The following is a 27,975-nucleotide window of genomic DNA, read 5'->3' on the forward strand; positions in this document are numbered from 1 at the left end:
TGATTCGACGAATGATGAAACTGCGAATTGTGTTTGACATTTTCGCACCTGAAAACGCACAAAAACAAATTAGAAACTGGAAGTTACAATTTTAAAATGTAACACTCCATTGATCAGCGCCTGCTTCGACGCGCAGGTCGCCGAAGTGGCGTCAAATCTAAAGACCTGCACCAGGCGAACGGTCTACCCGACGGGAGGCTCTAGCCACACGACATTTCATTTCATTTCAGCGCCTGCTCAGTTACTTCTATTTTCTGAAGATAATTGTTTTCGCAACAAAGTATTTTACAGATTAAAGTCGTAGTGAATTAACTGTTCTGTATACAGCTCCATTTTTTCTGCTGTATAGTTTCCGTGACATTTTAATATGTTGCCTAAAACTTGGGCCTAACAGAAATGTATCATAACGTTGAATATCCCTTCTAGATAAATTTCCTTAACGAAGTATTTAAATATGGGTTAGCAAGCCGGCTATAAAGCCCTCGAACGCGTTTTGGTATTATCGAAGTCGTCACTCCATGTATTGGAATTAACTCACATTTGCCCAGTACAAAATTCCAGGGGCACAAACTGCTGTAAGACAATGCTTAACTATTGGCAGCATGCCTAATCACAACAGAAATAATGTGAAATTCCGAGTATGAAGCCGTTAACACACATGGTTGATTGCAAATAGGCGACAGTTAAATGCAGTGGTGGACACAGAACAGGTCGTGTGTTCGGGAGGAGTGCGGTTCGAATCCATGTAGGGCCATTTAGATTGAGGTTTTCCGTGGATTTTCTAGATAAGTGCGAATGTTGAGTGGTCATTTCAATACTGTGGCCCGTCTCTGATGGTGCCGTTGCCGACAGGACGTTAAACTCTAATCATATTTTCTTGGAGGCGAAAATGAGATACAGCAAACATACAGCCTTACTGTAAGTTTACAGAGTATCATATCCCTGTGCTTTGGCAATACTTTGAGAAAGTTTTCTGTGAGGAATTTCTACATGCCCAAATTCCGCTGTCAATGCATATACAGGAACCCATTGCACCAATCACCAAGGGTAAACATGGCATAATATGAAAATGTTAAGGCAGCGGGACGAGACAAATCTACCTGAAGATCTTTGGAAATAAATGTATTTGGATTCAACTGAATGGGTGCCAGATCTCTCCAGCAAAATTATTGAAGAGGGAAGGATTCCAGGTGATTGTACAGGTAGTACAAAAAGTTCTAATTTGGTAGCAGGAGGATAGCCCAGCTGAATATAGCAACATCGCCCAATACGTCTTCTATCACACGTAATGAATGCCTTCGAACACGTCATCGAAGAAGAAGAAGAAGAAGAAGGAAAGGATCCGACAAATTGACAGTTTCAGCACCAATTAGTGTGGGTTCTTGACGAGCTGTGGGACGACAGCGCTTTCCGTGTTGCTCACCTGCTCATTGAAAAACATGGCGACGAGTAAAGACAGCAACACTTCGCATTCCTCGACCGAGTGCCACACGAATTGCTGTGGCTTGCCCTGCGAAAAGCATGTAGTACGTAAAGAACTACTATGATAGTTAAGCTGCTCTACCACGACACAGCCGGATACAATCAGCTGATCAACTATCGGGCGATTTTCTTGTTTCTATTGGAGTACATCAGGGATCTGTCTCTTTCCTCAACTCGTCCGTCATGGATTTGATTTGCTGTGATGTTGGTCTCTGAAGATAAGACTGGTCTGTAATGTCATGTCCAGGCCTGGAACGGCCGGCTTGCGACGTTAAGTCTACGACTCAACTTGAAGGAAATGCGGTACCTCACCACATATGTAAATGACTTGTATACCATACGAATCAGTGGCGTTGACCTACCAACACATCCTTAAGTACCTAGGCTTTGACAATTGCTGCTCATGGAAATCGCAACACAGAAACACCTACTCGCCTGAACAACAAGTGGCTGAAGTAGCGTTCTGTGACTGGTGTACTGACCGGAAGATTCCGAACAGTCCTAAGTCGAAATTATACCGATACGTAATCCGTTCAGTTGTGCTAAATGGTGACGAATGCTAGCCTTCAACAAGAGAAGTGGAACTAGCGCTTGCAGTCATAGAAACAGATGCTCAGGTGGTCATCTGGATTAATATTAGACGATCACGTTACAAACGAAGTAAGTTCGTAAGTTAGGTGGAATAGCATCAGTAGTAGATGAGATATGGAAATACTGTTAGAGTAGGTGCAAAAATACTGGCAAAGAGGTGTGTGTGTGTGTGTGTGTGTGTGTGTGTGTGTGTGTGTGTGTGTGAAAATTATGTTTTGCTATGTATTCTCCAATTTAATACAGACAGGCCATTTTAAAATATCGACTATGATGTCCATGTCAGATGGGACCGAATGAGATGTCAGATGGAACTCAATGTCAGATTATTCTCTAAATGCTGAAAATTCATTTATTCAAATTAACATGGAAGTACTCAACCACTTTGGTCATATAGTAGTAAAATACGTAATTACGTACTAAGTAAAAGGACCTGGCAAGTGCGAGTAGCACTCGTGCTCTGAGGATTCCCTACAAACTTAATAATGCACGTCTTTCTATTGGACGCTATTTCGGTAACTTGTGTGTCCGTAAGCTACCAAAGTTATCCTACGGGGGAAAGGGGACATACAGTTTAACGTGGAATCAGAACCAGGTGTTATTTCTGGCGACTCCTCACGTCGTTCAGACATGGAGCCCAGATTAAAACGAAGAAGGTCCGGCCGAATTCGACCGCGGCATCTCCCGGTTTCCAAGCAAGAGTGTTTCCGCTAGGGCAGTAGGCCCAACATCTATAGGTATTGATGTTTGCGAATTTCAACATACGACATATATGGGCAATCTTTTGATTCTATTGACTTCGAATCTTCATTTCTTACGCTGCCAAGGGGTCTTAAGTTGGGCAGGCGGAAGGGTTCAGTTTTTACCGATTGAGTTACAGAACCTTATAAATGTATGTTTAATCATTTAATTTCAACCACAGACACACTACACAGTAGAATGTTTTATCGGTTTTTGAAAGCCTGTAAACATCTTGTAATATGTGCAAATTATTATAAAACCTTTAAAAACCCGTCCTCTTGCTTAGTTCATTTGTGGGACTAGATAAGTAGAATAAAGCCACGGCCATTAAATCAGCCCATCCGAGTCACAGTGGGTATCAGTGGCTAACTGCTGAACGTTAATCAAAACATTCGGCTGCCGTTTCCGCTTACGTCGGCAAGAGGGCGCAACATTGTTACGTTTCCTCGTGAATTTTCTACGAGGCATCTTTATGAAATCTACTATTTTCGTGATAGAATTAAAGACGGTAATTTTTTCTCAAGAGTGGCTGGCATATCCACCTGTTTTTCTGTAGGATTGCCGCTAGTTAACTGGCGGTATGATAATGGATCTGCACCTACCCGATGGCTCTCAAAAGTCGAGCGTGGTCCCTCCACTGACAGCACTCGGGGCCCTTTATTCCGGAGCCTCTCGTGAAGGGTGACGTAAATCGTCTGGAGGGAAGAAAGGAAGCTCATTGATCGAGCATCCGCTGCTGGCGGTGGCACATCACACGGGGCGGACGACCTTGTCGCCCACGGGCGCTCGGCTGCCTGCGGCTGCGGCTCGACAATGCGCGCGGCGCGGCGGCCAGGGTCGCCAGAGCGCGCCACGCCCGCAGCAGGTGCACATGTGCGGGGCGGGCGGGCGCGCGCGGACTCGGACCGAGCCGCTGTCCTCACACACCATGCGGCCAACAGGCCATTTCTCCGCCTCGTACAGAGATACAGCAACAAAAAACTTTTGTTTAGTTTAAGCGGATAAATTGGTGATACCGTGACGCCATGAAATTGTTTTCGGAGGTTCATCGCTTTGGTAAATTAATCTAAAGGCGGTGAAGGCGTTAAGACGTCTGGTCATTACTTTTCAACAGTTACAAAATTGGTGGTTCAGTTTGCGCTGTCCCCGCCCCACTGATGAGTTCTATTATTTGCGTAGTTCGGCTGTCTTAATGTTGACAAAATTCGTCGAGCGAAAGAGGGGACGGCACAGCTGATGAAGAAAATGTCGCCTATGGCGATCATTTACCAGTAACTGACACTGTCTGACTGCTTCTCGTAATAACTCTTATTCAGAACTCCTTTTTTACAATAGTTACAGCGATTTATCTCTGATACCTCTGTACAGTCGGCTCTCGAGGTACCGCCTACTGCGTTACCGGCCCATTAAATTGCTTCTTCCTACTTTCGCCGTTACACACAAAGTTCCTCATTATACATTCTTCGGTTTTTTTTCCCCCTCCGAAGTCCAACAACCACCTCGGAGTATCCCGCCGCCGCGGAGCAACGTCATCAGCCTCACTGTGCTCCATGGCGGCCCGCTACTTGCCGCGTCAACGAAAGTCCGCGCCGGTTGCTGGCTCGGTGTTTGAATTATCTGCACATATAAAAACCAAATACTTCCGCAGTATTTATGCACATAACTAACAAATCCTAACCCGAAACTCAATTTTATGATTAAATTAGAATTTGTGCTAGGCCAGGGGCGATAGATGGCGCAAGCAACAGACCACTTGTCTGTTACACAAGTTGAAACGTGTGCTACATCTTAATTTGTATGCTCATTTCACGCAAAATTACATCATGTGTGTTCAAAATCTTACATGAACACTGCCTAACTCCGTTACTGTTACGAAAGTAATTTACATACCGACTGACTTGGCGCATTTCTGTAGAGGCTACGCTCGTATTCCAAGAGAGCTGATGTAAATTCAATATGTGCCCATACTGATGTAAGTTTTTGTGTTTTTCGTAGATCAGGTAAGGTGAGAATTAAATTTTTCCTAAAAAAGACCGCGTTCTATTCCCCTGCCTCACACTTAAGTGGTTAAAGTGTGTCCCATCCTCTTAACCTCCATATCGGGTGAAAACTAAATTCCAGCCTGCGTTTTTCGTCGTCTATGAAGAAATCTGGTCACATACTGAAACGGGAAGTACTCAACGAGTTTGTGCTTTGGATATTAGATCACTGTTGGTGAACAGTCACACAGTTGACAGCGATAGGCGTGAAATGCCACCATATGGCCGTTTCAGTTAACAAGTAAGCCGTAGAGGTCCTTATTTCTTGTACGAATCTAATAAAAGAATATTTAAATATCCACCCCCAAAGAAATAAATTGTCGCAGTTTCATCAGCTTATTCTAGGATACTCTGATTTCAAGTATCCGGGTACCCATTTGTGGACGTTAATATGGGGTGTGTCCATCCTTCTCATTTAATACAGCTTGAACTTTGCTGGAGACACTTTCAATGGTGTGTCTGAATCAGTTTGGATGAATGAAAATCAGTTCTTCAGAGATAATGGGGGAGGGGGGGAGGCAAACAGAGGTATCTGACCCTAGTTGCAAGCATCCAGCGCACTGTGGCAGAACCGGTTTATAGTATTTCGTGACTCTAATTACCTATAAATGATATTTCAGGTAGATCAAAAAATATATATAAAACCAGTTACCTATTGTCAGCGTAACAATTCGTTTGATCTCAGAAATTGTTATCCCGGCTAATATTTGTCACTCTGCTAAAGAAATCTCCACTAGACGTTGTGAAGAAATGTTGTCCGTAAAGTCGTGTGGCACTAAATTGCATATAATTTATCAGGTTTTACACAACTGTTAAGATGGAAACACCTTTCTCTAGCAAAAGGAACATTGTCACAAAATACTACCCGCGCACAACACTGACGTATGTCTCCTATTAAAATATTTCATGTAAATCGTCCGAAATAATTAGGCTTCATACAGCAGCAAATAAGAAATTAATATTACGTAACGTGCTATGAGCATTGTATTTAAGGATTCAATCTGAGTTGAATTCTGTATTTTAAAGTAGATTCGGGACCACCGGTGCACATTTATTTCTAACAACATTTGTTTGTTAAAATTCTCGATTCAAAACTGCCGCGGAAGATATTTTTGCTAAGATGGCGGCAGACCGACGATAGTCAATTTGTCTATTGTCGATTTGTGTTATCAAGGTAATATATTTAGATAAAACTATTTAAGCCTTTTATCTCTATTCTTTAGCATATACAATCACTTTCAATGATAAATACCATCATATTTTTTATACCAGCTACTAGTAAACTCCGCTGTAAGTTACTAGCGCTAACGGCTGCGCTCCTAATTGCGGAGCTGAAAATTAGCACTTAAAAACATCAATTAGGTTGGATTACTATTGAAAAAATACAAATCCACGTCTAGACAAGAGCGACTCTATTTTTCAAATAATAATTAACAATATATATAGTTACAGGTTTTGTCTTTACAGACCTCACACGTCTCACGTCCGGACAGTTCATCGGTTAGCACAGGAAGAACAACTGAACCACAATTATCACAGATAACAAAGATTATAATTCTCGTTGTCTGTGAATGTAGTTCTCTGATAATAGTTTTAATTTCACACAGAAATTAAATTATTACAGAAATAATGAAATAATTATCGTCGTTTTACACGATACAGCATCGGTAATATTGGTTAAAGTTTATTTTAACATCTCGTGGCTAGAAAATATTGTCGTGGATATTACAGCACGTTAGTCTATCGATTATTCGTATGATTTTGAAAAGCATCTCTGCTGGTTTCTGAACATATTTGAACATTTTCTAAGTTTCTTTCTGAATGAATCATACGTTGATTTTTGAATGGTGCATAGTGTACGTATGACTCTGTAAGGGGAATCCTCGTCGCATCTAGAAATAAACTTCCCTGCAGACAAAAGGGAACGGGGCTATAAGAGCTGAGTGTAGTAAAGCGAACGGATGGGTGGCAATCGCTGTCTGATTGTGTGGTTGATTGGGTTTGCGAATGATCGACATTGTTATAATTACTTGCGAAATCCATAGATTCAGACTACCAGAGTGGAAATAAAGGAATAACAGGTAAGAAAGGTTACGTATAACGAAATTTTGACAGAATTTTTGGCCAGTTTTAGACCCCGGCTAGCAGCCGCTTAAGTTCTGTTCTGAAAGTAGCGCGGAGATCGCGTTGCACGAACATGTAACAGCACCTACCCGGAGAATAATCGCGGATAACCAAACCGGTGATTCTGGCAGGGTTAATGAAGTTAACCGGCGAATAAGCTTTGACAGTGGCAGGAATAGATACAGGAATTAGTGATGACAACATTGTTTGTTAGAACGAGGAAGGAGAAGCCGGGGACATCACACAAATTATGGAAGAAATGACGATCCCAAATTTATACAAAAATTTTGTATTGTTATCTTTCGATCTCATGCTTGAGAAACTGGAGCGTACGAATGAAATGTGAAACTATTTCCTAACATGCTTTTTGCTTTTAGTAGGCCTAATAGGCATTTCATATCTGTATTTCGTGAATTATATTCTGCCTTAGCAAGATTAGAGAGGAAACAATGCTAGGATTTAAGGGATTAAAGAAATGTGTACTGTCTTGCTTGTATCTTCTCTTCACTGGTTTTATGTAGCCTATATCTAATTTTATGTCACGCAAAACAGCAAGTGACTTGCTAATAGGCAATAAAGAGTGCAACTTTTCTGAAGAGTTATTGTTCTCCCGATTACAGATAACCCTGTCCAGTATTTTATTTATTTTTTTTTTAAAAAAAAGAGGCAGAATGTCAGGCCGGCCGACTGGGAGCAGGGAGAGACACCCCCAGGGCATTTCAATTTCCACTATCCTGAATATAGTTTGATGGCATCTATTACAAAATATACACGTTTCAATTCCACAGAGCGAAATACACTGACGTATGTTAGAAGAATGCTGTGTGGAGAGGCATGGCACTGCACTTTGGCACACTTAAGACCAAATAACATGTCTTACGTTTCCTCGAGCACACATTTTGTGTATCAGACTCTAATGAAAGATGTGCGCTACAAAATGAACATTTTTGAGAATTCGATTTTTTCAAGTTTTGACGTCCTATCTCAAACGCTCGAGAGGGGCGGGGGTGGCGTGGGGGGGGGGGGGGGAGGAGAGAACAAGCTTTATATCAGGTCGAGGCGTACTTCATTGGAAATTTGGACATGCGACTGTGTACTTTAAATATGCACATCTTAGAATTGTTCACGGAATTACGATGCTCTTGGAGTATCCTCTGATGTCTTGTTTCTTTTGTGACATAGTGTAAGATCTTTTAAACGTTTCACACATGCGAACAAACGGGCTTCCTACGTCATCGTAGCTGCGCAAGCGCAGTGGCCCCTTTCATCTGGCGCGCTCTGGCAACTGCTGAAACGAACCTATTCTAACAGGTCGCGGGAAAATACTGCGAATGGTGGTTTGAAAAGCTTTATTTTCAAAGTAAATTCCCTTTTACGCAAGTTGAACCATGTGCAAGAATGTACGATGAATTTCTTAAATCACAGAGCGTTTTACTCTGATTTAAAAATCAACTCTTTCGTGACGAGCCATTTAGAAGACTTTCGAGCAGAGATCAGACATTTATGCCGTTATTAAAAATTTTACTGGCACGTTTGTGTGATGTATCTTAAAGTGTAATACGCGCATAAAAGACTAATATTATATGTGAAAGCTTAGGTTCTCTTGCAGCCCATTAACCTTAGAGACGAATATTATACGTGAAAGCTTTGATTTTTTGTAGCATCTCGTGCATATTAATTTAAACCATTAACTTTTCCTGTTTGTGTGTTCGCGCTACTTAAGTGATCTTCCTATTGGCTGACTACATCACGTGTCCTAAGCTCTGAATATCCGCTGCCATCGGCTGGCGAGATCACGTGACATGAGGTTCGATTGGCTTACTAAAGCGCATCGCAATCTCTATTTCAATGCTTTGGAAAGTAACGTTCGTTGTTTGGTGGAATTCGAATTTATACTTTCATAATACGAAAGTGTGCAGCGTACATGTTGCTGCACATCAGAGATCTTTTCAAAAGTGTCCCCCCCCCCCCCCCCCTCGACTTCGGTCTTTCAGTGCTGTCACATTATTCACGCCGTACCATATCTCCCATCTCATCTTCATCGGCTTTCATTTTCATAATATTGCCCTGAAGTATATCTCCCTTGGATATACCCTCTTACGTACTTCTTCCACCGTTCTGCTTTCCCTTTTTTGCTTAGGACTGGTTTTCCCTATGAGCTCTTGGTATCCTTACAGATGCTTCTGTTCTGCAAAGGTCTCTCTAATTTTGCTATACGCGGTATCTATCGTACCCCTAATTATATTTGCATCTACATCCTTGTCCTCCAGCCGTCCCTGCTTAGCCATTTTGCACTTCCTGTCGATCTCATTTTCTAGAAGTTTGTGTTCCCTTTCGCCTTCTTCATTTACTGCATTTTTATATTCTCTCTTTTCATCAGTTAAATTTAACATCTCTTGCGTTTTCCAAGGATTTCTACTAGATGTTCTCCTCTTACCTATTTGATCCAGCGCTGCCTTAAATTACTTCATCTCTTAAAGGTACCTACTCGTCTTCTACTGTATGCCTTTCTCCTGTTCTAGTCAATCGTTGTCCAATGTAGTACGGTGTACTTACTACTCGTTAAGTTTTAGCAAAAAAGTGAAGTATGCCGTCTCAAGGAACATAATCAGTAACTTAAATACGGAGAGTTGGTAGTACATGCTTCGTTACCATCTTAGTCACAGGAACTGATAAGATGCCACACTTTCAGCAAAGATCAGCGAACGCCGCAGAAAATCTTAGCCGAACCTACCTAATGACTTGGAGGGCTATACAGTTTCTAGTACGATAGATCGATTCAGCCCGGGAAACTTGTCTATACCTTCTATATTTGACTAATCTCGAAGTAATAGGTACTTAGTAGTATGAAATTAGAAATAATTGAGCTGCTTTAGAAGAGAGGCGCATGGATTCGTTAGTTGTACCGTCCACGAGATAGTAACAATACTCGCAGCGATAAGATATAACAGGCTGATGAAATATTCTTAAGAGCAACATTACAACCATAAATTTTTATGGCCAAAAGACTACATACACTAGCAATATATGTTCTTCGCGCTATCCGCAGTTTCCCTACAACCCGCTAACTACTGAATGGATGTACCCATACACTTTAAATGGAGGAAAATACCGGATCTTCATAAACCCGTTGGAGACAATGCTCCATTTATCAGGAATTCAATAAGGAAGCTAATGTTTGTAAATGCCAGTAACGAATCAACTATATGCTAAGAAAAGGAAACATACATGACATGTATTGTCACAGAATCAATCGATTACTACTTAAACGTACAAAATTAAACTTCAATAAAAATGGTAACTGGATTCCGTTACGTTACCTCAGTATATCTCGATCGTATGCAACAAAAGCGAAACATTCAGTAGGAATATTCATTCACCAGATACTTTTCCGAGGTACAGTGGTCAGTGCATTCCGAGGCTCGCTCAACCCGCGTCTTGGCTTACAGAAGCAGTGTCAACTTCCCAGTCAACCTATCGGCCGAAGGCCGAACGAGCGGTCCCGAAACTGATAGCCGTGCGACCGGAGCTCTTTCGCCCCCCCCCCCCCCCTCGGTTTCCCCCTTTAGACATCGGCTGCTGGCAGTGTTTTTGAACTTACCGCTAACTTACTCATAGTTCAACTTTGTTTTAAAAAACCATTAGCAATTATGTACAGATAGTTCTGCACAGAAGCGAGGTGTTGAAACTATCGAAAAATCTCGAGCGCATTTAGACAATACCATGTTGATTGCTGTAGAAATTTCGTTCTTGTTTGTCTCTTCCGAGTTTCCCTTGAAAGTTGTTGACCCGTCCTGAAATTGACCCAACCTGAGATTGTTCTTTACGTAACGTATCCTTCCTTGTACTTCCTAGGCTTCCGTAATAGCTCTACTTATAAATTCTTCGTGGTTAATGAAAAAGTCTGACGTGGAGCAATATTACTTCTTTTGTGACCCGTTACGCGGCCCTGTATACTGTACATATGCTGGAATTGTTCCGATAGTAACTTTCTAAAGTACCACTTTGACACTACCACCGGCAGGAGCAAATCGAAGTTATAATTTTCCTAAATTATCAATAATAATTGGTACAAGACAATTACGTTGGTGGGGACTTCAATCTACCTTTGATATATGTTGGTGAAAATATATGTTTAAACTCAGTGGAAGGGGTAAAACGTCGTCCGAAATTGTACTGGATGCTTTCTCAGAAAATTATTTTGAACAGTTAGTTCAGAAGCCCACTCGAAATATAAATGGTTGCGAAAACATAATTGATCTCTTAGCAACAAATAATGCTGAGCAACTAGGGAGCATGATGACGGATACAGGGGTTAGTGACCACAAGGTTTCTGCAGCAAGCCGGAATACCGTAACATCCAAATCCACCAAAAATAAAGGCAAAGTACGACTATTTAAAAAAGCAGATGAAAATTCGCTTAACACCTTCCTAAGATATCGTCTCCACTCCTTCCGATCTGACGATGTGGTTTAGATTGAGAGAAACACTATCGACGGCTATTGAAAGACGTACTTCGCACACAAAACGGATCAGAACACTGTTGCAATAACAACGATAAAAACATGTTATTGTTGTGGTCATCAGTCCGGAGACTGGTTTGATGCAGCTCTCCATGCTACCCTATCCTGTGCAAGTTTCTTCATCTCCAAGTACCTACTGCAACCTTCATCATTCTGAATCTGCTTAGTGTATTTATCTCTTGGTCTCCCTCTACGATTTTTACCCTCCACGCTGCCTTCCAATGCTAAATTTGTGATCCCTTGATGCCTCAGAAGAAGGCCTACCAACCGGTCCCTTCTTCTCATCAAGTTGAGCCACAAACTTCTCTCCTCCCCAATTCTATTCAATACCTCCTCATTTGTTATGTGATCTACCCATCTATTCTTCAACATTCTTCCGTAGCACCACATTTCGAAAGCTTCTATTCTCTTCTTGTCCAAACTATTTATCGTCCATGTTTCACTTCCATACATGGCTACACTCCATACAAATACTTTCAGAAACGACTTCCTAACACTTAAATCAATACTCGATGTTAACAAATTTCTCTTCTTCAGAAACGCTTTCCATGCCATTGCCAGTCTACATTTTATATCCTCTCTACTTAGACCATCATTAGTTATTTTGCTCCCCAAATAGCAAAACTCCTTTACTACTTTAAGTGTCTCGTTTCCTAATCTAATACCCTCAGCATCACCCGACTTAATTCGACTACATTCCATTATCTTCGCTTTGCTTTTGTTTATGTTCATCTTATGTCCTCCATTCAACACCCTGTACATTCCGTTCAACTGCTCTTCCAAGTGCTTTGCTGTCTCTGGCAGAATTACAATGTCATCGGCGAAGCTCAAAGTTTTTATTTCTTCTCCATGGATTTTAATACATACTCAGAATTTTTCTTTTGTTTCCTTTACTGCTTGCTCAATATACAGATTGAATAGCATCGGGGAGAGGCTACAACCCTGTCTCACTCCCTTCCCAACCACTGCTTCCTTTCGTGCTCCTCGACTCGTATAACTGCCATCTGGTTTCTGTACAAATTGTAAATAGCCTTTCGCTTCCTGTGTTTTACCCCTGCCACCTTTAGAATTTGAAAGAGAGTATTCCAGTCAACATTGTCAAAAGCTTTCTTCTAAGATAAGTCGTAAGGTCAGTATTGCCTCACGTGTTCCAATATTTCTACGGAATCCAAACTGATCTTCCCCGAGGTCGGCTTCTACCAGTTTTTCCATTTATCTGTAAAGAATTCGTGTTAGTTTTTTCCAGCTGTGACTTATTAAACTGATTGTTCGGTAATTTTCACATCTGTCAACACCTGCTTTCTTTGGGATTGGAATTATTATATTCTTCTTGAAATCTGAGGGTATTTCGCCTGTCTCATACGTCTTGCTCACCAGATGGTAGAGTTTTGTCAGGACTGGCTCTCCCAAGGCCGTCAGTAGTTCTAATGGAATGTTGTCTACTCCTGGGGCCTTGTTTCGGCACAGGTCTTTCAGTGCTCTGTCAAACTCTTCACGCAGTATCTTATCTCCCATTTCATCATCTACATCCTCTTCCATTTCCATAATATTGTCCTCAAGTACATCGCTTTTGTATAGATCCTCTACATACTGCTTCCACCTTTCTGCTTTCCCTTCTTTGCCTAGAACTGGGTTTCCATGTGAACTCTTGATATTCATACAAGTGGTTCTCTTATCTCCAAAGGTCTCTCTAATTTTCCTGTAGGCAGTATCTATCTTACCCCTAGTGAGATAAGCCTCCCCATCCTTACATTTGCCCTCTAGCCATCCCTGCTTAGCCAATTTGCACTTCCTGTAGATCTCATTTTTGAGACGGTTGTATTCCTTTTTGCCAGCTTCATTTACTGCATTTTTATATTTTCTCCTTTCATCAATTAAATTCAATATTTCTTCTGTTACCCAAGGATTTCTATTAGTCCTCGTCTTTTTACCTACTTGATCCTCTGTTGCCTTCACTACTTCATCCCTCAGAGCTACTCATTCGTCTTCTCCTGTACTTCTTTCCCCCATTGCTGTCAATTGTTCCCATACGTGCTCCCTGAAACTCTGTACAACCTCTGGTTTAGTCAGTTTATCCAGGTCCCATCTCCTTAAATTCCCCCCTTTTTGCAGTTTCTTCAGTTTTAATCTACAGTTCATAGCCAATAAATTGTGGTCAGAGTCCACATCTGCCCCTGGAAATGTCTTGCAATTTAAAACCTGGTTCCTAAATCTGTCTCACCATTATATAATCTATCTGATAACTTTTAGTATCTCCGGGATTCTTCCTTGTATATGATTCTTGAACCAAGTGTTAGCTATGATTAAGTTATGCTCTGTGCAAAATTGTACCAGACGGCTTCCTCTTTCATTTCTTACCCCCAGTCCATATTCACCTACTATATTTCCTTCTCTCCCTTTTCCTATTATCGAATTCCAGTAACCCATGAGTACTAAATTTTCGTCTCCCTTCACTACCTGAATAATTTCTTTTATCTCATCATACATTTCATCAATTTCTTCATCTGCAGAGTTAGATAGCATATGAACTTGTACTACTGTAGTAAGCGTGGGCTTCATGTCTATCTTGGCCACACTAATGCGTTCACTATGCTGTTTGTAGTAGCTTACCTGCATTCCTGTTTTCCTATTCATTATTAAACCTACTCCTGCATCACCCCTATTTGATTTTGTGTTTATAACCCTGTAGTCACCTGACCAGAAGTCTTGTTCCTCCTGCCACCGAACTTCACTAATTCCCACTATATCTAACTTCAACCTATCCATTGCCCTTTTTAAATTTTCTAACCTACCTGCCCGATTAAGGGATCTGACATTCCACGCTCCGATCCGTAGAACGCCAGTTTTCTTTCTCCTGATAACGACATCCTCTTGTATAGTCCCCGTCCGGAGATCCGAATGGTGGACTATTTTACCTCCGGAATATTTTACCCAAGAGGACGCCATCATCATTTAATCATACAGTGAAGCTGCATGCTCTCGGGAAAAATTACGTCTGTAGTTTCCCCTTGCTTTCAGCCGTTTGCAGTACCAGCACAGCAAGGCCGTTTTGGTTAGTGTTACAAGGCCAGATCAGCCAATAATCCAGACTGTTGCCCATGCAACTACTGAAAAGGCTGCTGCCCCTCTTCAGGAACCACACGTTTGTCTGAGAAAAACATGCCAAATTTAAAAGAATGCAAAATCTTAAAGATTGACGAAAAATAAAGCACGAACTACAGTGCGAGATCGTTTTAATAGTTTCCACGACTAAACTGTGCCTCGAAATCTGGCAGGAAACAGAGATTCTGGTCATACATAAAGTACAACAGTGGCAAGACGCAATCAATACCTTCATTGCGCGATAACAACGGTGAAGTCATTGATGACAGTGCCACTAATGCAGAGTTATTAAACACGGTTTTCCGATACTCCTTCGTCAAAGAAGACGAAGTAAATATTCCTGATTTCCAATCAAGAACTGCGAAGACAAACATAGTAGATATCCTTGGTGTAGCAAAACAGCTTAAATCACTTAATAATGGCAAGGCCTCTGGTCCAGATTGTATACTAGTCAGGTTCCTTTGAGTGTGCTGATACAATAGCCCTACATTTAGCATTTATATTCAACTGTTCGCTTACAGCAAGATCCGTACCTAAATACTGGAAAATTGCTCAAGTCACACCAATACCCAGAAAGGGAAATAGGAGTAATCCACTAAATTGCAGGTCCATATCACTAACGTCGATTTAGAGTAGGATTTTGGAACATATATTGTATTCGAACATTATGAAGTACCTCGAAAAAAAAAAAACGATTTATTGACACATAGTCAGCACAGATTCAGAAAATACCTTTCTTGTGAAACACAACTAGCTCTTTATACTCATGAAATAATGAGTGCTATCAACGGGATGTCAAATTGATGCCACATTTTTAGATTTCCATAAGGCTTTGGACACCGATCCTCACAAGCGTCTTCTAACCAAACTGCGTGCCTACGGAGTATAGCCTTAGTTGTACGACTGGATTCCTGACTTCCTGTCAGAAAAGTCACGGTTCGTAGTAATAGACGGAAAGTCGTCGAATAGGGTAGGTGTAGGGGTAGGAGTAGGGGTAGGGGTAGGATCTGGCGTTCTCCGAGAAAGTGTAAAAGGTTTTCTTCTGTTCTTGATCTACATAAACGATTTTGGAGACAGAGTAGCGCTCTTAGATAGTTTTCAGATGATGTCGTCATTTGCTGTCTTGTTAAGTCGTCAGACGATAAAAACGACGTGCAAAATGATTGACAAGATAATGATTGAAGCAGAAGAAAAGAATTAAAATTTCTTTTGCGGCCGGGACTCTTAAACTGGGTCTTTTTGCTTGCTAGATATCCGTATGGCGCAAAAAGTGGCAATTGACTCTAAATAATGAGAAGTGTGAAGTAATCTGTATGAGTACTTAAATGAATCCGCTAAATTAGGCTGTAAACTCGACTAAATGCTTAGAGATTATAAATATGACTTAAATTGGAGTGATCACATTGACGATGCGATGGAACAAGCAAAACAAAGGCTGCGATTTACTGACAGATGTACTAACGAGACAGCTTACACCAAGCTTGTCCGCTTTCTTCTGGAGTATTGTTGTGCGGCGTCGGATCCGCATCAGATGGGACTGACAGAGGACATAAAGTTCAAAGAAAGACAACACGTAGTATAGCGAAATGCGGGACAGAGTGCCACGGGTGTGGTACACGAATTGGTGTGGCAGTAAATAAAACAATGCCATTTTTCGCTGCGGCAGGACCTTCTCATGAAATTTCGATCACCAACTTTATCCTCAGAGTGTGAAAATTTTTTGTTGGCGTCCTCCTACGTAGGGGAGAAGTGATCATTGCAATAAAATAATAGAAATAAAAGCTCGCACGAAAAGATTTAAGTGTTAGTTTTTCGCGCACACCGTTAGAGTGGAGCTGTTGAGAAACAGCTTGGAGATGGTTCGATGATCTGTCAGCCAGGCACTTAATTGCAAATTGCGGAGCAACCATGAAGTAAAAGGTGGAAATATAATACCGCTATGGATCTTGAAAGGAGATTGCCCTCGTCCAATTTATACTACTGCTGCATCTATAGATTTAGACATCGACAAACGTCATTCTAAGCACATTTCCTTTATTTTCAGTAGGCTTCTATTCCGTCAACTATTGACTGGAACAGTACCGTACGAGCAGAGGGTCAATGTTCGTAAATTGACCTCTCGCATTATCATCCTCCTTAATTCACGTACAATATAAAATTTGTGTAATAAGAGACTTAGGGATCCACATTCGCTCTCTCTCAAAGCAATTCTTGTTGTAATACGTTGGCGTCATCGTGAGAGTACGTATTCTAACCTGTCTTCAGATGCTGATAAAGATAAAACGTAAGGTGGAGTAACAGATGTGCTTGTTTCGGAACAGGATGTAGGAACTTAAGCAATCTTAGACGTTTCCGTAGATAGCACTTGTACTTTCGCAATAGGAGGAGCCATAAAACTGGACGGATCGTTTCTAATTACGTCGACCTGATTTCTACAAACCCTTAAACGAGCCAAAAGAATACTAGTACGTTAGTACAGTCCTTCACAACATTAAGTGGGCAAATAATATTTTTCCTTGTGGCGAAAAATGTTGTAAGTTTCTAAAAAATGTAGCTAATAGTTTCTAGTAACGTACGTAATCATTTGATAAATCGTAACTCGGTATTTTATTTCCCAGGAATTGATGACTTTCGGAAATGCAGTTACATATACCGCTTAGTCAGCAGGATAAAGTGGCAATTATGCACAGCCATAAACGATGAAAATTAGTCCAAAAACAGTTAATGAAAACGTATTAACGAACTGTCCTAAAACATCGAAACAAGTACAACATACCTTGCGAAAAAACTGTAAACTCCTATTTAATGTCTTCGTTTTGGTTACACAAGTGTTAGTGTCAAGAACCAGGAGAAATGGTAAGGACGCAAGATATCGGACTCGTACCGTCGAAGAACGAAGCTCTAAAAGCCTACCGAATTCTGTGTATTATCCCTGAATAACTTCAGGTAAAAGCTGAGGGCGCAAACGATTTTGCTCTACATAATTGTCTAGTTACTTTCTTCTCTCTCCAGTGACCTGTTTCGGCAAATCGTTAACCTCTGCATCTCCTCCTTTCGATGCTGTGTACGGTCATCTTTGATAAAATTTGTTTCTGGGTAGCATAAAAGTGACAGAACGGTGCAAAGCGCGTGATTGTCGCGTCAGGTCGTAAACTCATTTTGTTCTGCGGGTGTCATGACTCTAACCGGATTAGCGAATATAAGAACACAGAGATAGCGAATTAATAGGTAGCTAAGTTTATTCGATTAGAACATTAACATTCTATATCGTTCATAACTAACGAAAGAAATTTTGTGGCATCCAACGTCGACGCTTTCACAGCCAGTTGCTGGACATGATCTGGTATGCAGCTGACAGTAGTAGGGTGCATGTGCAGTATAGGCACATAAGAGCAGTAAGAGCTGGTCTTGTTCCCTCAGCTGAAGAACTGCTCAGCCAAAAGCGATTTGTTGAGTAGAACGTCTTCCTGTAATCACCTGTGATGTTACTTCAGTGAGCCGTATAGCTTGAAAGTGTTTCTTTCAGTGGAGATCATCGAAAGGAAGTGAAGACTTGTGGTTTAAGTGGTAGTCTTAAAAACTGAACCACCTAATTTCAATTAGCAATGCTTTGTATTGGATTACGAATGGTGTGACACTGTGTTTAAATATTTCGTAATGTGTGAGAAATCAAACCTTTAACTCGGAAGATAATTACCCCGTCTTAAAACACTTCCGTTAATGATAATTGTTATTTTGACACAAATATGCCAGAATTTATGTAAACCTACAATTTTGTCGACTGCTTGGTGATGGAAAGCAGCCGTTAGTGATAGCCTGTATAATATTCGATTTCACAGGTGGTGTTTACGCTAAACGTATGCCAATCGGAGCAGATTATTAAACAGCTTGTTACTGACATAGTAAGTTTACAGTGTGTAAAAAGTGATGTGTTGAGTTAAACAAAATCTAATAATTGGATCAAAGCAACGGCCAACATGACTTTTATCATCACTTATCGTTGCTCGATGGGAGATGCGCACTAAGACTGCAGCGCGTTACGTTTTATTGTGATGTCGTAAGTTTCTTTCCAGTACTGTAGTAGTAAAGTACTGGAGGAAGCACGGGCGACGAAGGCATATCTCGGGCAGGTAATTTGCGAGTCGCCCAGCTCGGTCGGCAGACGACGCGGGTGTTCGCGTGCCGGCAGAAGTAGCGGACAAGACTGCAGCGGCGGTGCAGGCGGCTCGCACGCCAGTCGATAGCGGGCGGGCCGAGGCCGCGTACCGACTGCCGTGGCGTGCGCACCTTCTCGTCTTCATTCTCATGTCTGCCTCCGTGTCTGTTTTTTCATTTGCTGTGGCAATTTTAGTCTCAGTAGCTCGGAAATACGAATATTGCGACTTCTGTTTCTGCCAAAAAATGTGAAGATCTCATGTGCTTAGTTAGTTTTTTGTTTAGGCTTTGGTGCTGTTGTCATAGTGCTGCTTGCTTTTTCGTGGAAAACAAGAACCTATGACATTGTAACTTGGACTAGAGATTAGGATCTTCTGTCTTTTAGCGAGGCAACCTAGTGGTTCGCGTAAGAAGTATTTTAAAATGTCACTGGGGTAAGAGCGTAATTGTGGTTAGCAGCTATACGCAGCTGTCTAGCTACGGCACTTACGTCGCAATGTAATCAATTTTGGTAGAAGCTGCTGCGAGAATCCGTGGTACGGAATGACATGGCACCGTTATTAAAACCTGTCAGATTGTGAAGAGTCCGTACGCAATTCATTCCCCTAATCTTGTAACAAAGACAGATGAAGTCTTTCGTCACGAATTCATTCAGGCTCTTTCCGTGCGACAATAAAGCAGCGAATTTACTGTCAGCATGTAGAGTACGCACATTGATTACTTCGATCGGGTGCTCAGCGTTAGAAATACAGCGCTTCCGGTTCACCTGCGCTTGTGGACATACCGCTTCAGTCCTTCGATCGCTCGTGTGGCGGCAACGTACGCGGTTCCTGGTAGCCCGCGAGAGACTTGGCAAGCAGTGCGATGGCGCTGAGGCGCACCACTGGCCGCTGCTGCTGATGCCGCCGAGTCGGGTGGGTGCTGCGATGGGCCTGCTCGGCAAGTGCTGCAAGTGCCTCTCCGCCCAGAACGGTCGCAGGCGGCGTCCGGAGGCGGCCGACGGTCAGTCCCTCTTCTCCTCAGCTAACTAGTCGCCAAAACAGCTCACTACCTTAGTAAGGCGTTCATATGTGGGCGGATCATTACGTAATGTGTGGGCCCCTTCGGTCTCTTACCACACCGTGCAGTGCACGAAACACAGCTCCACCGCAGTTATATTGCCCGCAAAGAGCGAATGTCAATAGTTCTGAATAGCTTGGGTAATACCTGAGGCCTTAACTGTGGAACGAAACCAAGTTCTTGTGGTCCGTCCGTTGTGAGGAGAGGGACGGGGAGAAATGAATGCTTCCAGAAGTGCAGTAAACTTTACTCTGAAGTTAAATCACCGTGTCCTGAAGCGTTCTTCCGTAACACAGTTTATATAAAGTTTAATGGGGAAAATAAAAAATTTGATGGAAGTCTCCCTAATTACCTGTTACAGTTCCAGACATGACACTAGTTCTTTGCTAACGAACAGATGAAGGCTGCATTACTTTAAATATGTTTTTCTTTCTGTTTCAGGGCGTGTACACGCCGCTGTAGTTTCCGGGGTAAATCTCCAAACTCGTAGTGTGACGGTAGAATGGATAGAGAGAGGAGAGACGAAGGGCAAGGAGGTAAGTTTGTATCAATAGCTCTTTCAAATGCGTACTAAACCAGTTTTACCTCAAATTAATTGATTGCATTTCATAAAGCCACTTACCTGTTTCATTGTTATCGCCGCAACAAATAAGCTTGTCGCTTAACAGACATTTTTGCTTCCAGGGTCTTCTTTATGTATTAGTGGTACACTGCGGACAGTTACAAGCTTGGCAGAAGATTTAGTACGTTAAACTAGCATGTCATAAAGTCACATGAAGCAAAAAGTCTAGTAAACATGGGCTCTAAAATGCATGGTTACTTAATCTTAGATAATGTGAAACAAATCTCTTCTGCTGCAAACTCTTCGCTTTCCGTATTTTGAGAAGCCTTATTATAGACCAAAACAAAATATGCCCAGTTAACATGAGCTCCAAAATGCATACTTTAAGAGATATTAGCAATTTTTCATTCTCGCTACTCTTTAACAAATCTCTATTAACAAGTGCTCAGCCGGCCGTGGTGGCCGTGCGGTTCTAGGCGCTTCAGTCCGGAACCGCGGGACTGCTACGGTTGCAGGTTCGAATCCTGCCTCGGGCATGGATGTGTGTGATGTCCTTAGGTTAGTTAGGTTTAAGTAGTTCTACGTTCTAGGGGACAGATGACCTAAGATGTTAAGTCCCACAGTGCTCAGAGCCATTTGAACCATTTTTTAACAAGTGCTCATTGCTCTTAAATTGTGCATTTTAGAAGCTGTGTTTACAGTACAATTCTTTCTTGTTTTTCGTCAATAGTACGTCTTACTTAAGTATGAAAAGCAAAGAGCGCGCTGTAGAAGAGATTTGTTTCACAGTATCGAAGGTGAAGTGCTCGTAGATATTGAGTTACGAATTTTAGAGCCCATGTTTAGTAGACTTTCTTGATCCGAATGATCATTCCTGTCAGATATCTGAATATTGACCATTACTTCTGTGGCACCCTGTACTGGTACCAGCTGAATCCGCTTTCGTCCATCTGAGAAAGACACGGACATAGTCATTATTCGGCAAACGAGTATAGCAAATAGGATGGTTTTTACGACAACTGAATTGTTTTTCTTTACCACGATGGTGTTAAATATTGTGGCGGTTAATCTTTAAAAAATTCGATGACAGAACTCTTTATTAGTGCTTAAGATATGTGTGATGAAATAAAGCTTCACTTAACCTGATTTTGGGATAGTTCTTAGTCCTGTTCTGTAGCTATTTCTGCAATTTGTATGGTTCCAGTTTTGCGGTGCCAATGATATTCAAAAGATCGTGCATGATGATAAATGGCCGATAACACTGTTCGACATGGGTTGTATTTCTGATATTAAGGTATGTGCTTCCAGACCATTTTACCGTGGGAAATTCAAATATGTTATCAAAATATCGTTGTCAGGGATACTTTTTATGTAATATGTATATACGAGGTGCGGCTAGAAAAAAACCGGACTGATGCTGGAAAAAACATTTATTTACAATTATTTACAATTTCATGTTATCTCCTTCAATGTACTCTCCTCCTCGGTCTCTACACCGTTCCATACGAATTTTCCACTGTTCATAGCAATGCTGCAGATCATTTTCGGTAAGTCCATACATTACTTCCGTCGCTTTTTCTTTTACTGCTTCAACAGTCTCAAATCTAGTTCCTTTCAAAGCTGACTTGACTTTAGGGAAAAGAAAAAAGTCACAGGGGGCCAAATCAGGTGAGTAGGGTGGATGATCTAAGATGGGAATGTTGTGTTTTGCCAAAAACGTCTTCACTGACAACGCACTGTGAGCTGGGGCATTGTCTTGGTGAAGGATCCATGACTTTTTTCTCCACAAATCGTTCCGTTTTCTCCGTACTCGCTCACGTAGGGTAGCCAGGACGCTAATGTAGTAATGCTGATTCACTGTTTGTCCCTCTGGTACCCAATCAATGTGCATAATCCCTTTGATGTCAAAAAAAAACAATCATCATTGCCTTGAATTTCGATTTTGATATTCGTGCTTTTTTTGTCGTGGAGAACCAGGAGTTTTCCAATGCATCGATTGGCGTTTAGTTTCGGGATCGTAAGTAAAAAACCACGATTCATCGCAAGTAATAACATTTTGTAAGAAGGTGGGATCACTTTCAATGTTTTCCAGGACGTCAGAAGAAATCATTCTTCGGCGTTCCTTCTGTTCAATTGTGAGACACTTTGGAACCATTTCTGAACACACTTTGTTCATGTTGAAACTTTCATGAAGAATCTGCCTAACACTTTCCTTGTCAACTCCTGTTAACTCAGACACTGCTCTGATTGTTAAACGGCGATCTTGTCGAACAAGTTTACCGATTTTTTCAATGTTTGCATCAGTTTTTGCTGACAATGGTCTGCCAGTGCGAGAGTCATCACTGGTGCCTTCGCGGCCATCTTTAAATCGTTTAAACCACTCAAACATTTGTGTTCGCGATAAACAATCATCGCCATACACTTGTTGTAACATTACAAACGTTTCACTTGCAGATTTTCCTAGTTTGAAACAAAATTTGATGTTAACACGCTGTTCTTTCTGTACACTCAACATTTTCCGACGCACAGACAAAACGTCAACTACTTAAAACAGACGCCACGGGCAGACTGAGTGCAGGAGGCAGATGAAACTCGAGCAGTAGGCGGAGCGAGAGTCACGTGACAGGCCACGCGACTTTCAGCCTTATTGCATTCGTTTTATTGTTTCACCAGTACTAGTCCGGTTTTTTCTAGCCACACCTCGTGTATATATATATATATATATTCACAATTCATGGCAAACACAGAGACGTTACAGAGAAATACGGGTATGTTGCCGCATCCAGTAGTGATAATAGAACGTGATAATTTCTTGTGCAACAGCAGGTGGGAAGAATCAGACATCATTAGGTTATCCACCGCCACACCTATTTCATTAAGACCACCTGAAACATCTCATTAACTCGAACGGCGACAGCCGGTCGCTGCCTCGGCAGTAAAGCTTCACGCCTCCTAGGGGCAGGTGCATCGAGTTTACAACAGTGGTGTTAGCCGCAATTTGTGTCAGTCTTAACGAGTGGGTGTTTTGGCTGACAAGTAATTGTCTGTCATATTTCCGAGCACGGGTGAATTTTTTAGTTCCTGTGTGTAAACTGATTGAGCCTGGTGCTGAAGGTAAAATGACTGCTTGTTTTTACACAGCAGCGTTCCTCTAGTTCCCTACTATCAATTTAATACAGGTGTATTACCAAAGTGGTATTTTTAAATTTGCAGAAATGCCACGTCGTCGTGGAAGTCGATATAAGCCGGACAACTTCTGCTACTCTGTGGGAAGTTCACTTTTGCCATAAATAGGAAGATAATTTCTTCAGTCATAAAGAAAGCATACAAACATTACTTTGGAGTTGAGGTAGGAGACAAAGAATGGGCACCACATTTCTGTTGTGCTACATGTTACTGCAAACTAATTCAGTGGTGGAAAGGTAAAGAGAATGTGGCCTTGTTTGCTGTTCCCATGGTGTGGTGGGAGCCTAAGGACCATGTTACTGATTGTTATTTCTGTCTAACAAAAATTCAGGGTTTTACAAACAAAAAGTCGAGGAGGCACATTGTTTACCCAGATCTGCCTTCAGCTAGAATGCCAGTGCAGCATTCCGACAACCTTCCAGTACCTTCAAGAGCTCGAGGTCAAATTCCGAGTGACAGTGAAATAAGTAGTACTGAAGAAATCACAGATGAGATTCTTTATATCACTGCACAAGTGAGTCATCCCCAGATTTGTTAACACAGGCAGATTTAAATGATTTAGTACGTGATCTAGGACTAACTAAACAAAAGGCGCAGCTCATTGGTTCAAGATTACAAGAGTATAATCTACTGCACCAAAGTACTAAAATCAGTGTGTTCAGGCACAGAGAACATGCCTTTATTTCTTATTTTTCAACTGACGAAGCACTGACATTTTGCAATGATGTTGCTGGCCTGATGAAAGTGCTGAACTGCACTTATATTTCACAGGAGTGGAGACTTTTCATAGATGCATCGAAAACAAGTCTGAAGGGTGTTTTGCTCCATAACGGAAATAAAATACCCTCTGTTGCAGTAGCTTACGCTAGTTTGACAAAAGACAATTACGAATTCGTACAAAGGATGCTAAATTCATTAAAATACAATGAACACAAATGGAAAATATGTGCAGATTTCCAGGTAATTGCTATGGTACTGGGAACGCAACAAGGCTACACAAAGTATGCCTGTTTTCTTTGCGAGTGGGATAGTCGAGACCGAAATTCTCACTACGTGAAAAAGAAATGGCCTAGGCGAAGATGGAAAGTTGGCGAAAAGAATGTACAACGTGAAAGTCTGGTAGCTCCTGAATATATACTACTTCCACCGCTTCACATCAAACTTGGCCTGATGAAACAATTCGTGAAGGCCATGGATCCAACAGGCTGTGGGTTTGCATATCTAGCTACCAAATTCCCCGGGCTTTCAGCTGCAAAAATAAAGGAAGGTGTATTTGTGGGCCCACAAATCAGGGAGCTGCAGAAAGATGCAAATTTTGAAGCATGTTTAACTTACAAAGAAAAAACCGCATGGGATTGTTTCAAGATGGTGATGGAAAACTTCCTCGGAAGATGAAGAGCTACTAACTACAAAGCAATGGTGAAGTATATGATCAAAGCGTATCAGGATTTGGGGTGCAATATGTCTTTGAAGATACATATGATGGACTCTCATCTGGACTACTTCACAGAGTTGTAGTGACGTATCGGATGAATATGGGGAACGATTCCATAAAGACATCTCTACCATAGAAAGGCGCTATGAAGGGAAGTGGGTACCTTCTATGTTAGCAGATTATTGCTGGAATATCATTCGAGAGAAGAAAGATTCACAATATAAGAGAAAAAAGTGATGTGCATTACAAGGCAGTGGCTCATTGTCAATTTTCTGTAATTTCTCATGTAAAATAAATGCTTCAAAGTGTATACACAAAGGTTACTGTGTTAGATCCCACCCTCCATTAATGTGATGAACTTACAACATCATAAAGATGTGCATTTGTTTGTCGAATTTCACCTTACGTTTGCTGCACTGTATCAGAAACTGAAAAGAGAAATAAAATTGTGATTACTCATAAACTATCCCTGACAGAAAAAAAACCAAAAACAGTTTTCAATTCAGCACTCAAAATACAACTAGCTCTGACGATCTCGGGTGCGGATTTGTGGGTGCAACTAGGGCCTCTGCTCAGTGGGTGATAAAATTACATCTGGTTGGCTACTGCACCCTTTAATAAACTCCGCGCTATCAAGGTGACTACTGCAGTATGGTACTCCTCCTTCCGTTTGTCTCAAAAAGAATCCAACGTTGTTTGCCGCCTCCACATCGATCACACCAGATTAACCCACAGTTTTATATTCGTGTGGCTCTTCCTTCCTTCGAATTCTTTCCTTCTGGTGTTGGATAACAACGCACGGAGAATTTAATTGGTTCTTAATTTTCCCCGAGAAAACTGTCTTCATTATAATCCAATGTTTTGAACTGCCTCCAGGTCGGATAGGGTGCTTGGCGAAGCCATCCGCGCCGGTCATACTTCTTTAACTAGGTTTAATTGCTTTTGGATGCGGTTAGACCCTTCTTCTGCTGCATCTTATTTTACTTTCTTAGGACTTCCCTATCATATAGCACTAATATGAAGGCAAGACCTCAAGTACCCCTTATCCTTGATACTAGCTAATGATAAAAGAACAGTTGAATTTTTTTAAGCTTCCTTCGGGAAAATTGGTTCTGTTTCGATCTTTAACGGCCTGACCAAAACGGATCGGGAATGGGACGGTTGTGCAGATGACACCCCTCGTCACATGCCGAGTCCCGGGGACACTAGACGTTGCCCACCCCTCTAACTCTCTACCATATTTTACTATTGTCGGTCTTACTGGCGTTCATTATGTTTTTAGCCTTTCCAGTTTCACTGTTGCAGACCTCGCGGCTAGAAGGAATTATTTTTTACTGTCTCTCTGTACGTAGAGTTGGAGGTCAGACGTGGGGGTGATGATTCTCCTCTGCCCCCTGACCTGCAGACTAGCCCAAATCATATTTTTACCTCTCTTTAATTTATTTCTTATATCTGGCTTCAGGGTTTATGTCGATTTTACCAGTCCTGATACTATCGCAATGGAACCAAATAAGCTCCACAAACTCCATGTGGATTTCATTTCCCGTTGCACGAGTGACTGATGGTCTCGCTCCTTAGTACCTTAACCCCCAAAACCAACTAACCATAACATGTAATGTTGAGACATCACAGAGGGTGGGGCCAGCTTCTAGTATCATGTTGTCGTACTGCAATATGCATACTTTTCTCTAAATGTTTTAGACCACCATTTGCATAATTTTGACAAAGTATTGAACTCAGTGAAACTTAACGGAATTAGTACTAATGTAAGTAGGTGCAATTATTTAACATGTCGACAAGTTTTTAAAATTCTACAGAATTTTTTTTCTTGTGTGTTATACAGACAGTAAAATTTGTTTCCTATGTGACATGGTCTTAAATGTGACATTTTCTGCACTGCATCCAAACAAGATAGCCTGCAGCTACTGATAGTATAGCCACAATAATCGGCATTTTTAATTCGCAAATTTTGCGTTTGGCTCCTTAACACTTCTGTGTTATGGATGAAATCCTTGGGTTGAGTAGAGGTTTGTAGTGCGTCTGTAAAGATATTGCATGTAGTGATTGACTTAATCTTGTTTCTTGAAATTAAAAATCTAAGTGGTTTCATTTTACCAGAAAAAGTTATAGTGCATTATAAATTTCACGAACAATTTTCTAGCATGCACGGTGCATAAATTGCTAATCAAGGCTTCTGTGGACGATTGGTAACATGACCTTTATCAGTACACTTCCACCCGCCGCGCAGAGTAGTCGCATGGTTAGATGCGCCATGTCACGGATAGCGCAGCCCCTTCCGCCGGGGGCTATAGTCCGCTCTCTGGCGTGTGTTGTGTTGTGGGTTGTGTGGTGTGGTGTGGTGTTGTGGGTTGTGTGGTGTGGTGTGGTGGGTTGTGTGGTGTGGTGGGTTGTGTGGTGTGGTGGGTTGTGTGGTGTGGTGGGTTGTGTGGTGTGGTGGGTTGTGTGGTGTGGTGGGTTGTGTGGTGTGGTGGGTTGTGTGGTGTGGTGGGTTGTGTGGTGTGGTGGGTTGTGTGGTGTGGTGGGTTGTGTGGTGTGGTGGGTTGTGTGGTGTGGTGGGTTGTGTGGTGTGGTGGGTTGTGTGGTGTGGTGGGTTGTGTGGTGTGGTGGGTTGTGTGGTGTGGTGGGTTGTGTGGTGTGGTGGGTTGTGTGGTGTGGTGGGTTGTGTGGTGTGGTGGGTTGTGTGGTGTGGTGGGTTGTGTGGTGTGGTGGGTTGTGTGGTGTGGTGGGTTGTGTGGTGTGGTGGGTTGTGTGGTGTGGTGGGTTGTGTGGTGTGGTGGGTTGTGTGGTGTGGTGGGTTGTGTGGTGTGGTGGGTTGTGTGGTGTGGTGGGTTGTGTGGTGTGGTGGGTTGTGTGGTGTGGTGGGTTGTGTGGTGTGGTGGGTTGTGTGGTGTGGTGGGTTGTGTGGTGTGGTGGGTTGTGTGGTGTGGTGTGGTGGGTTGTGTGGTGTGGTGTGGTGGG

The 27,975-nt window shown here is 41.9% G+C and overlaps 1 protein-coding gene across 2 annotated transcripts in view; it reads left to right on the top strand.

Annotated features, from left to right (window-relative positions):
* The window catches only part of LOC124794712 (kinesin-like protein Klp10A), a 332,986-nt gene that overhangs the window by 119,004 nt on the left and 186,007 nt on the right, over positions 1–27,975 (top strand). For both annotated transcript variants that reach the window (XM_047258294.1, XM_047258293.1), the window contains exon 2: positions 20,255–20,349. In XM_047258294.1, the coding sequence (XP_047114250.1) occupies positions 20,255–20,349 (95 nt within the window). The remainder of the gene's footprint in view (positions 1–20,254; positions 20,350–27,975) is intronic.

Source organism: Schistocerca piceifrons, chromosome 4 (genome assembly GCF_021461385.2).
Source record: "Schistocerca piceifrons isolate TAMUIC-IGC-003096 chromosome 4, iqSchPice1.1, whole genome shotgun sequence".
Taxonomy (NCBI): Eukaryota; Metazoa; Arthropoda; class Insecta; order Orthoptera; family Acrididae; genus Schistocerca; species Schistocerca piceifrons.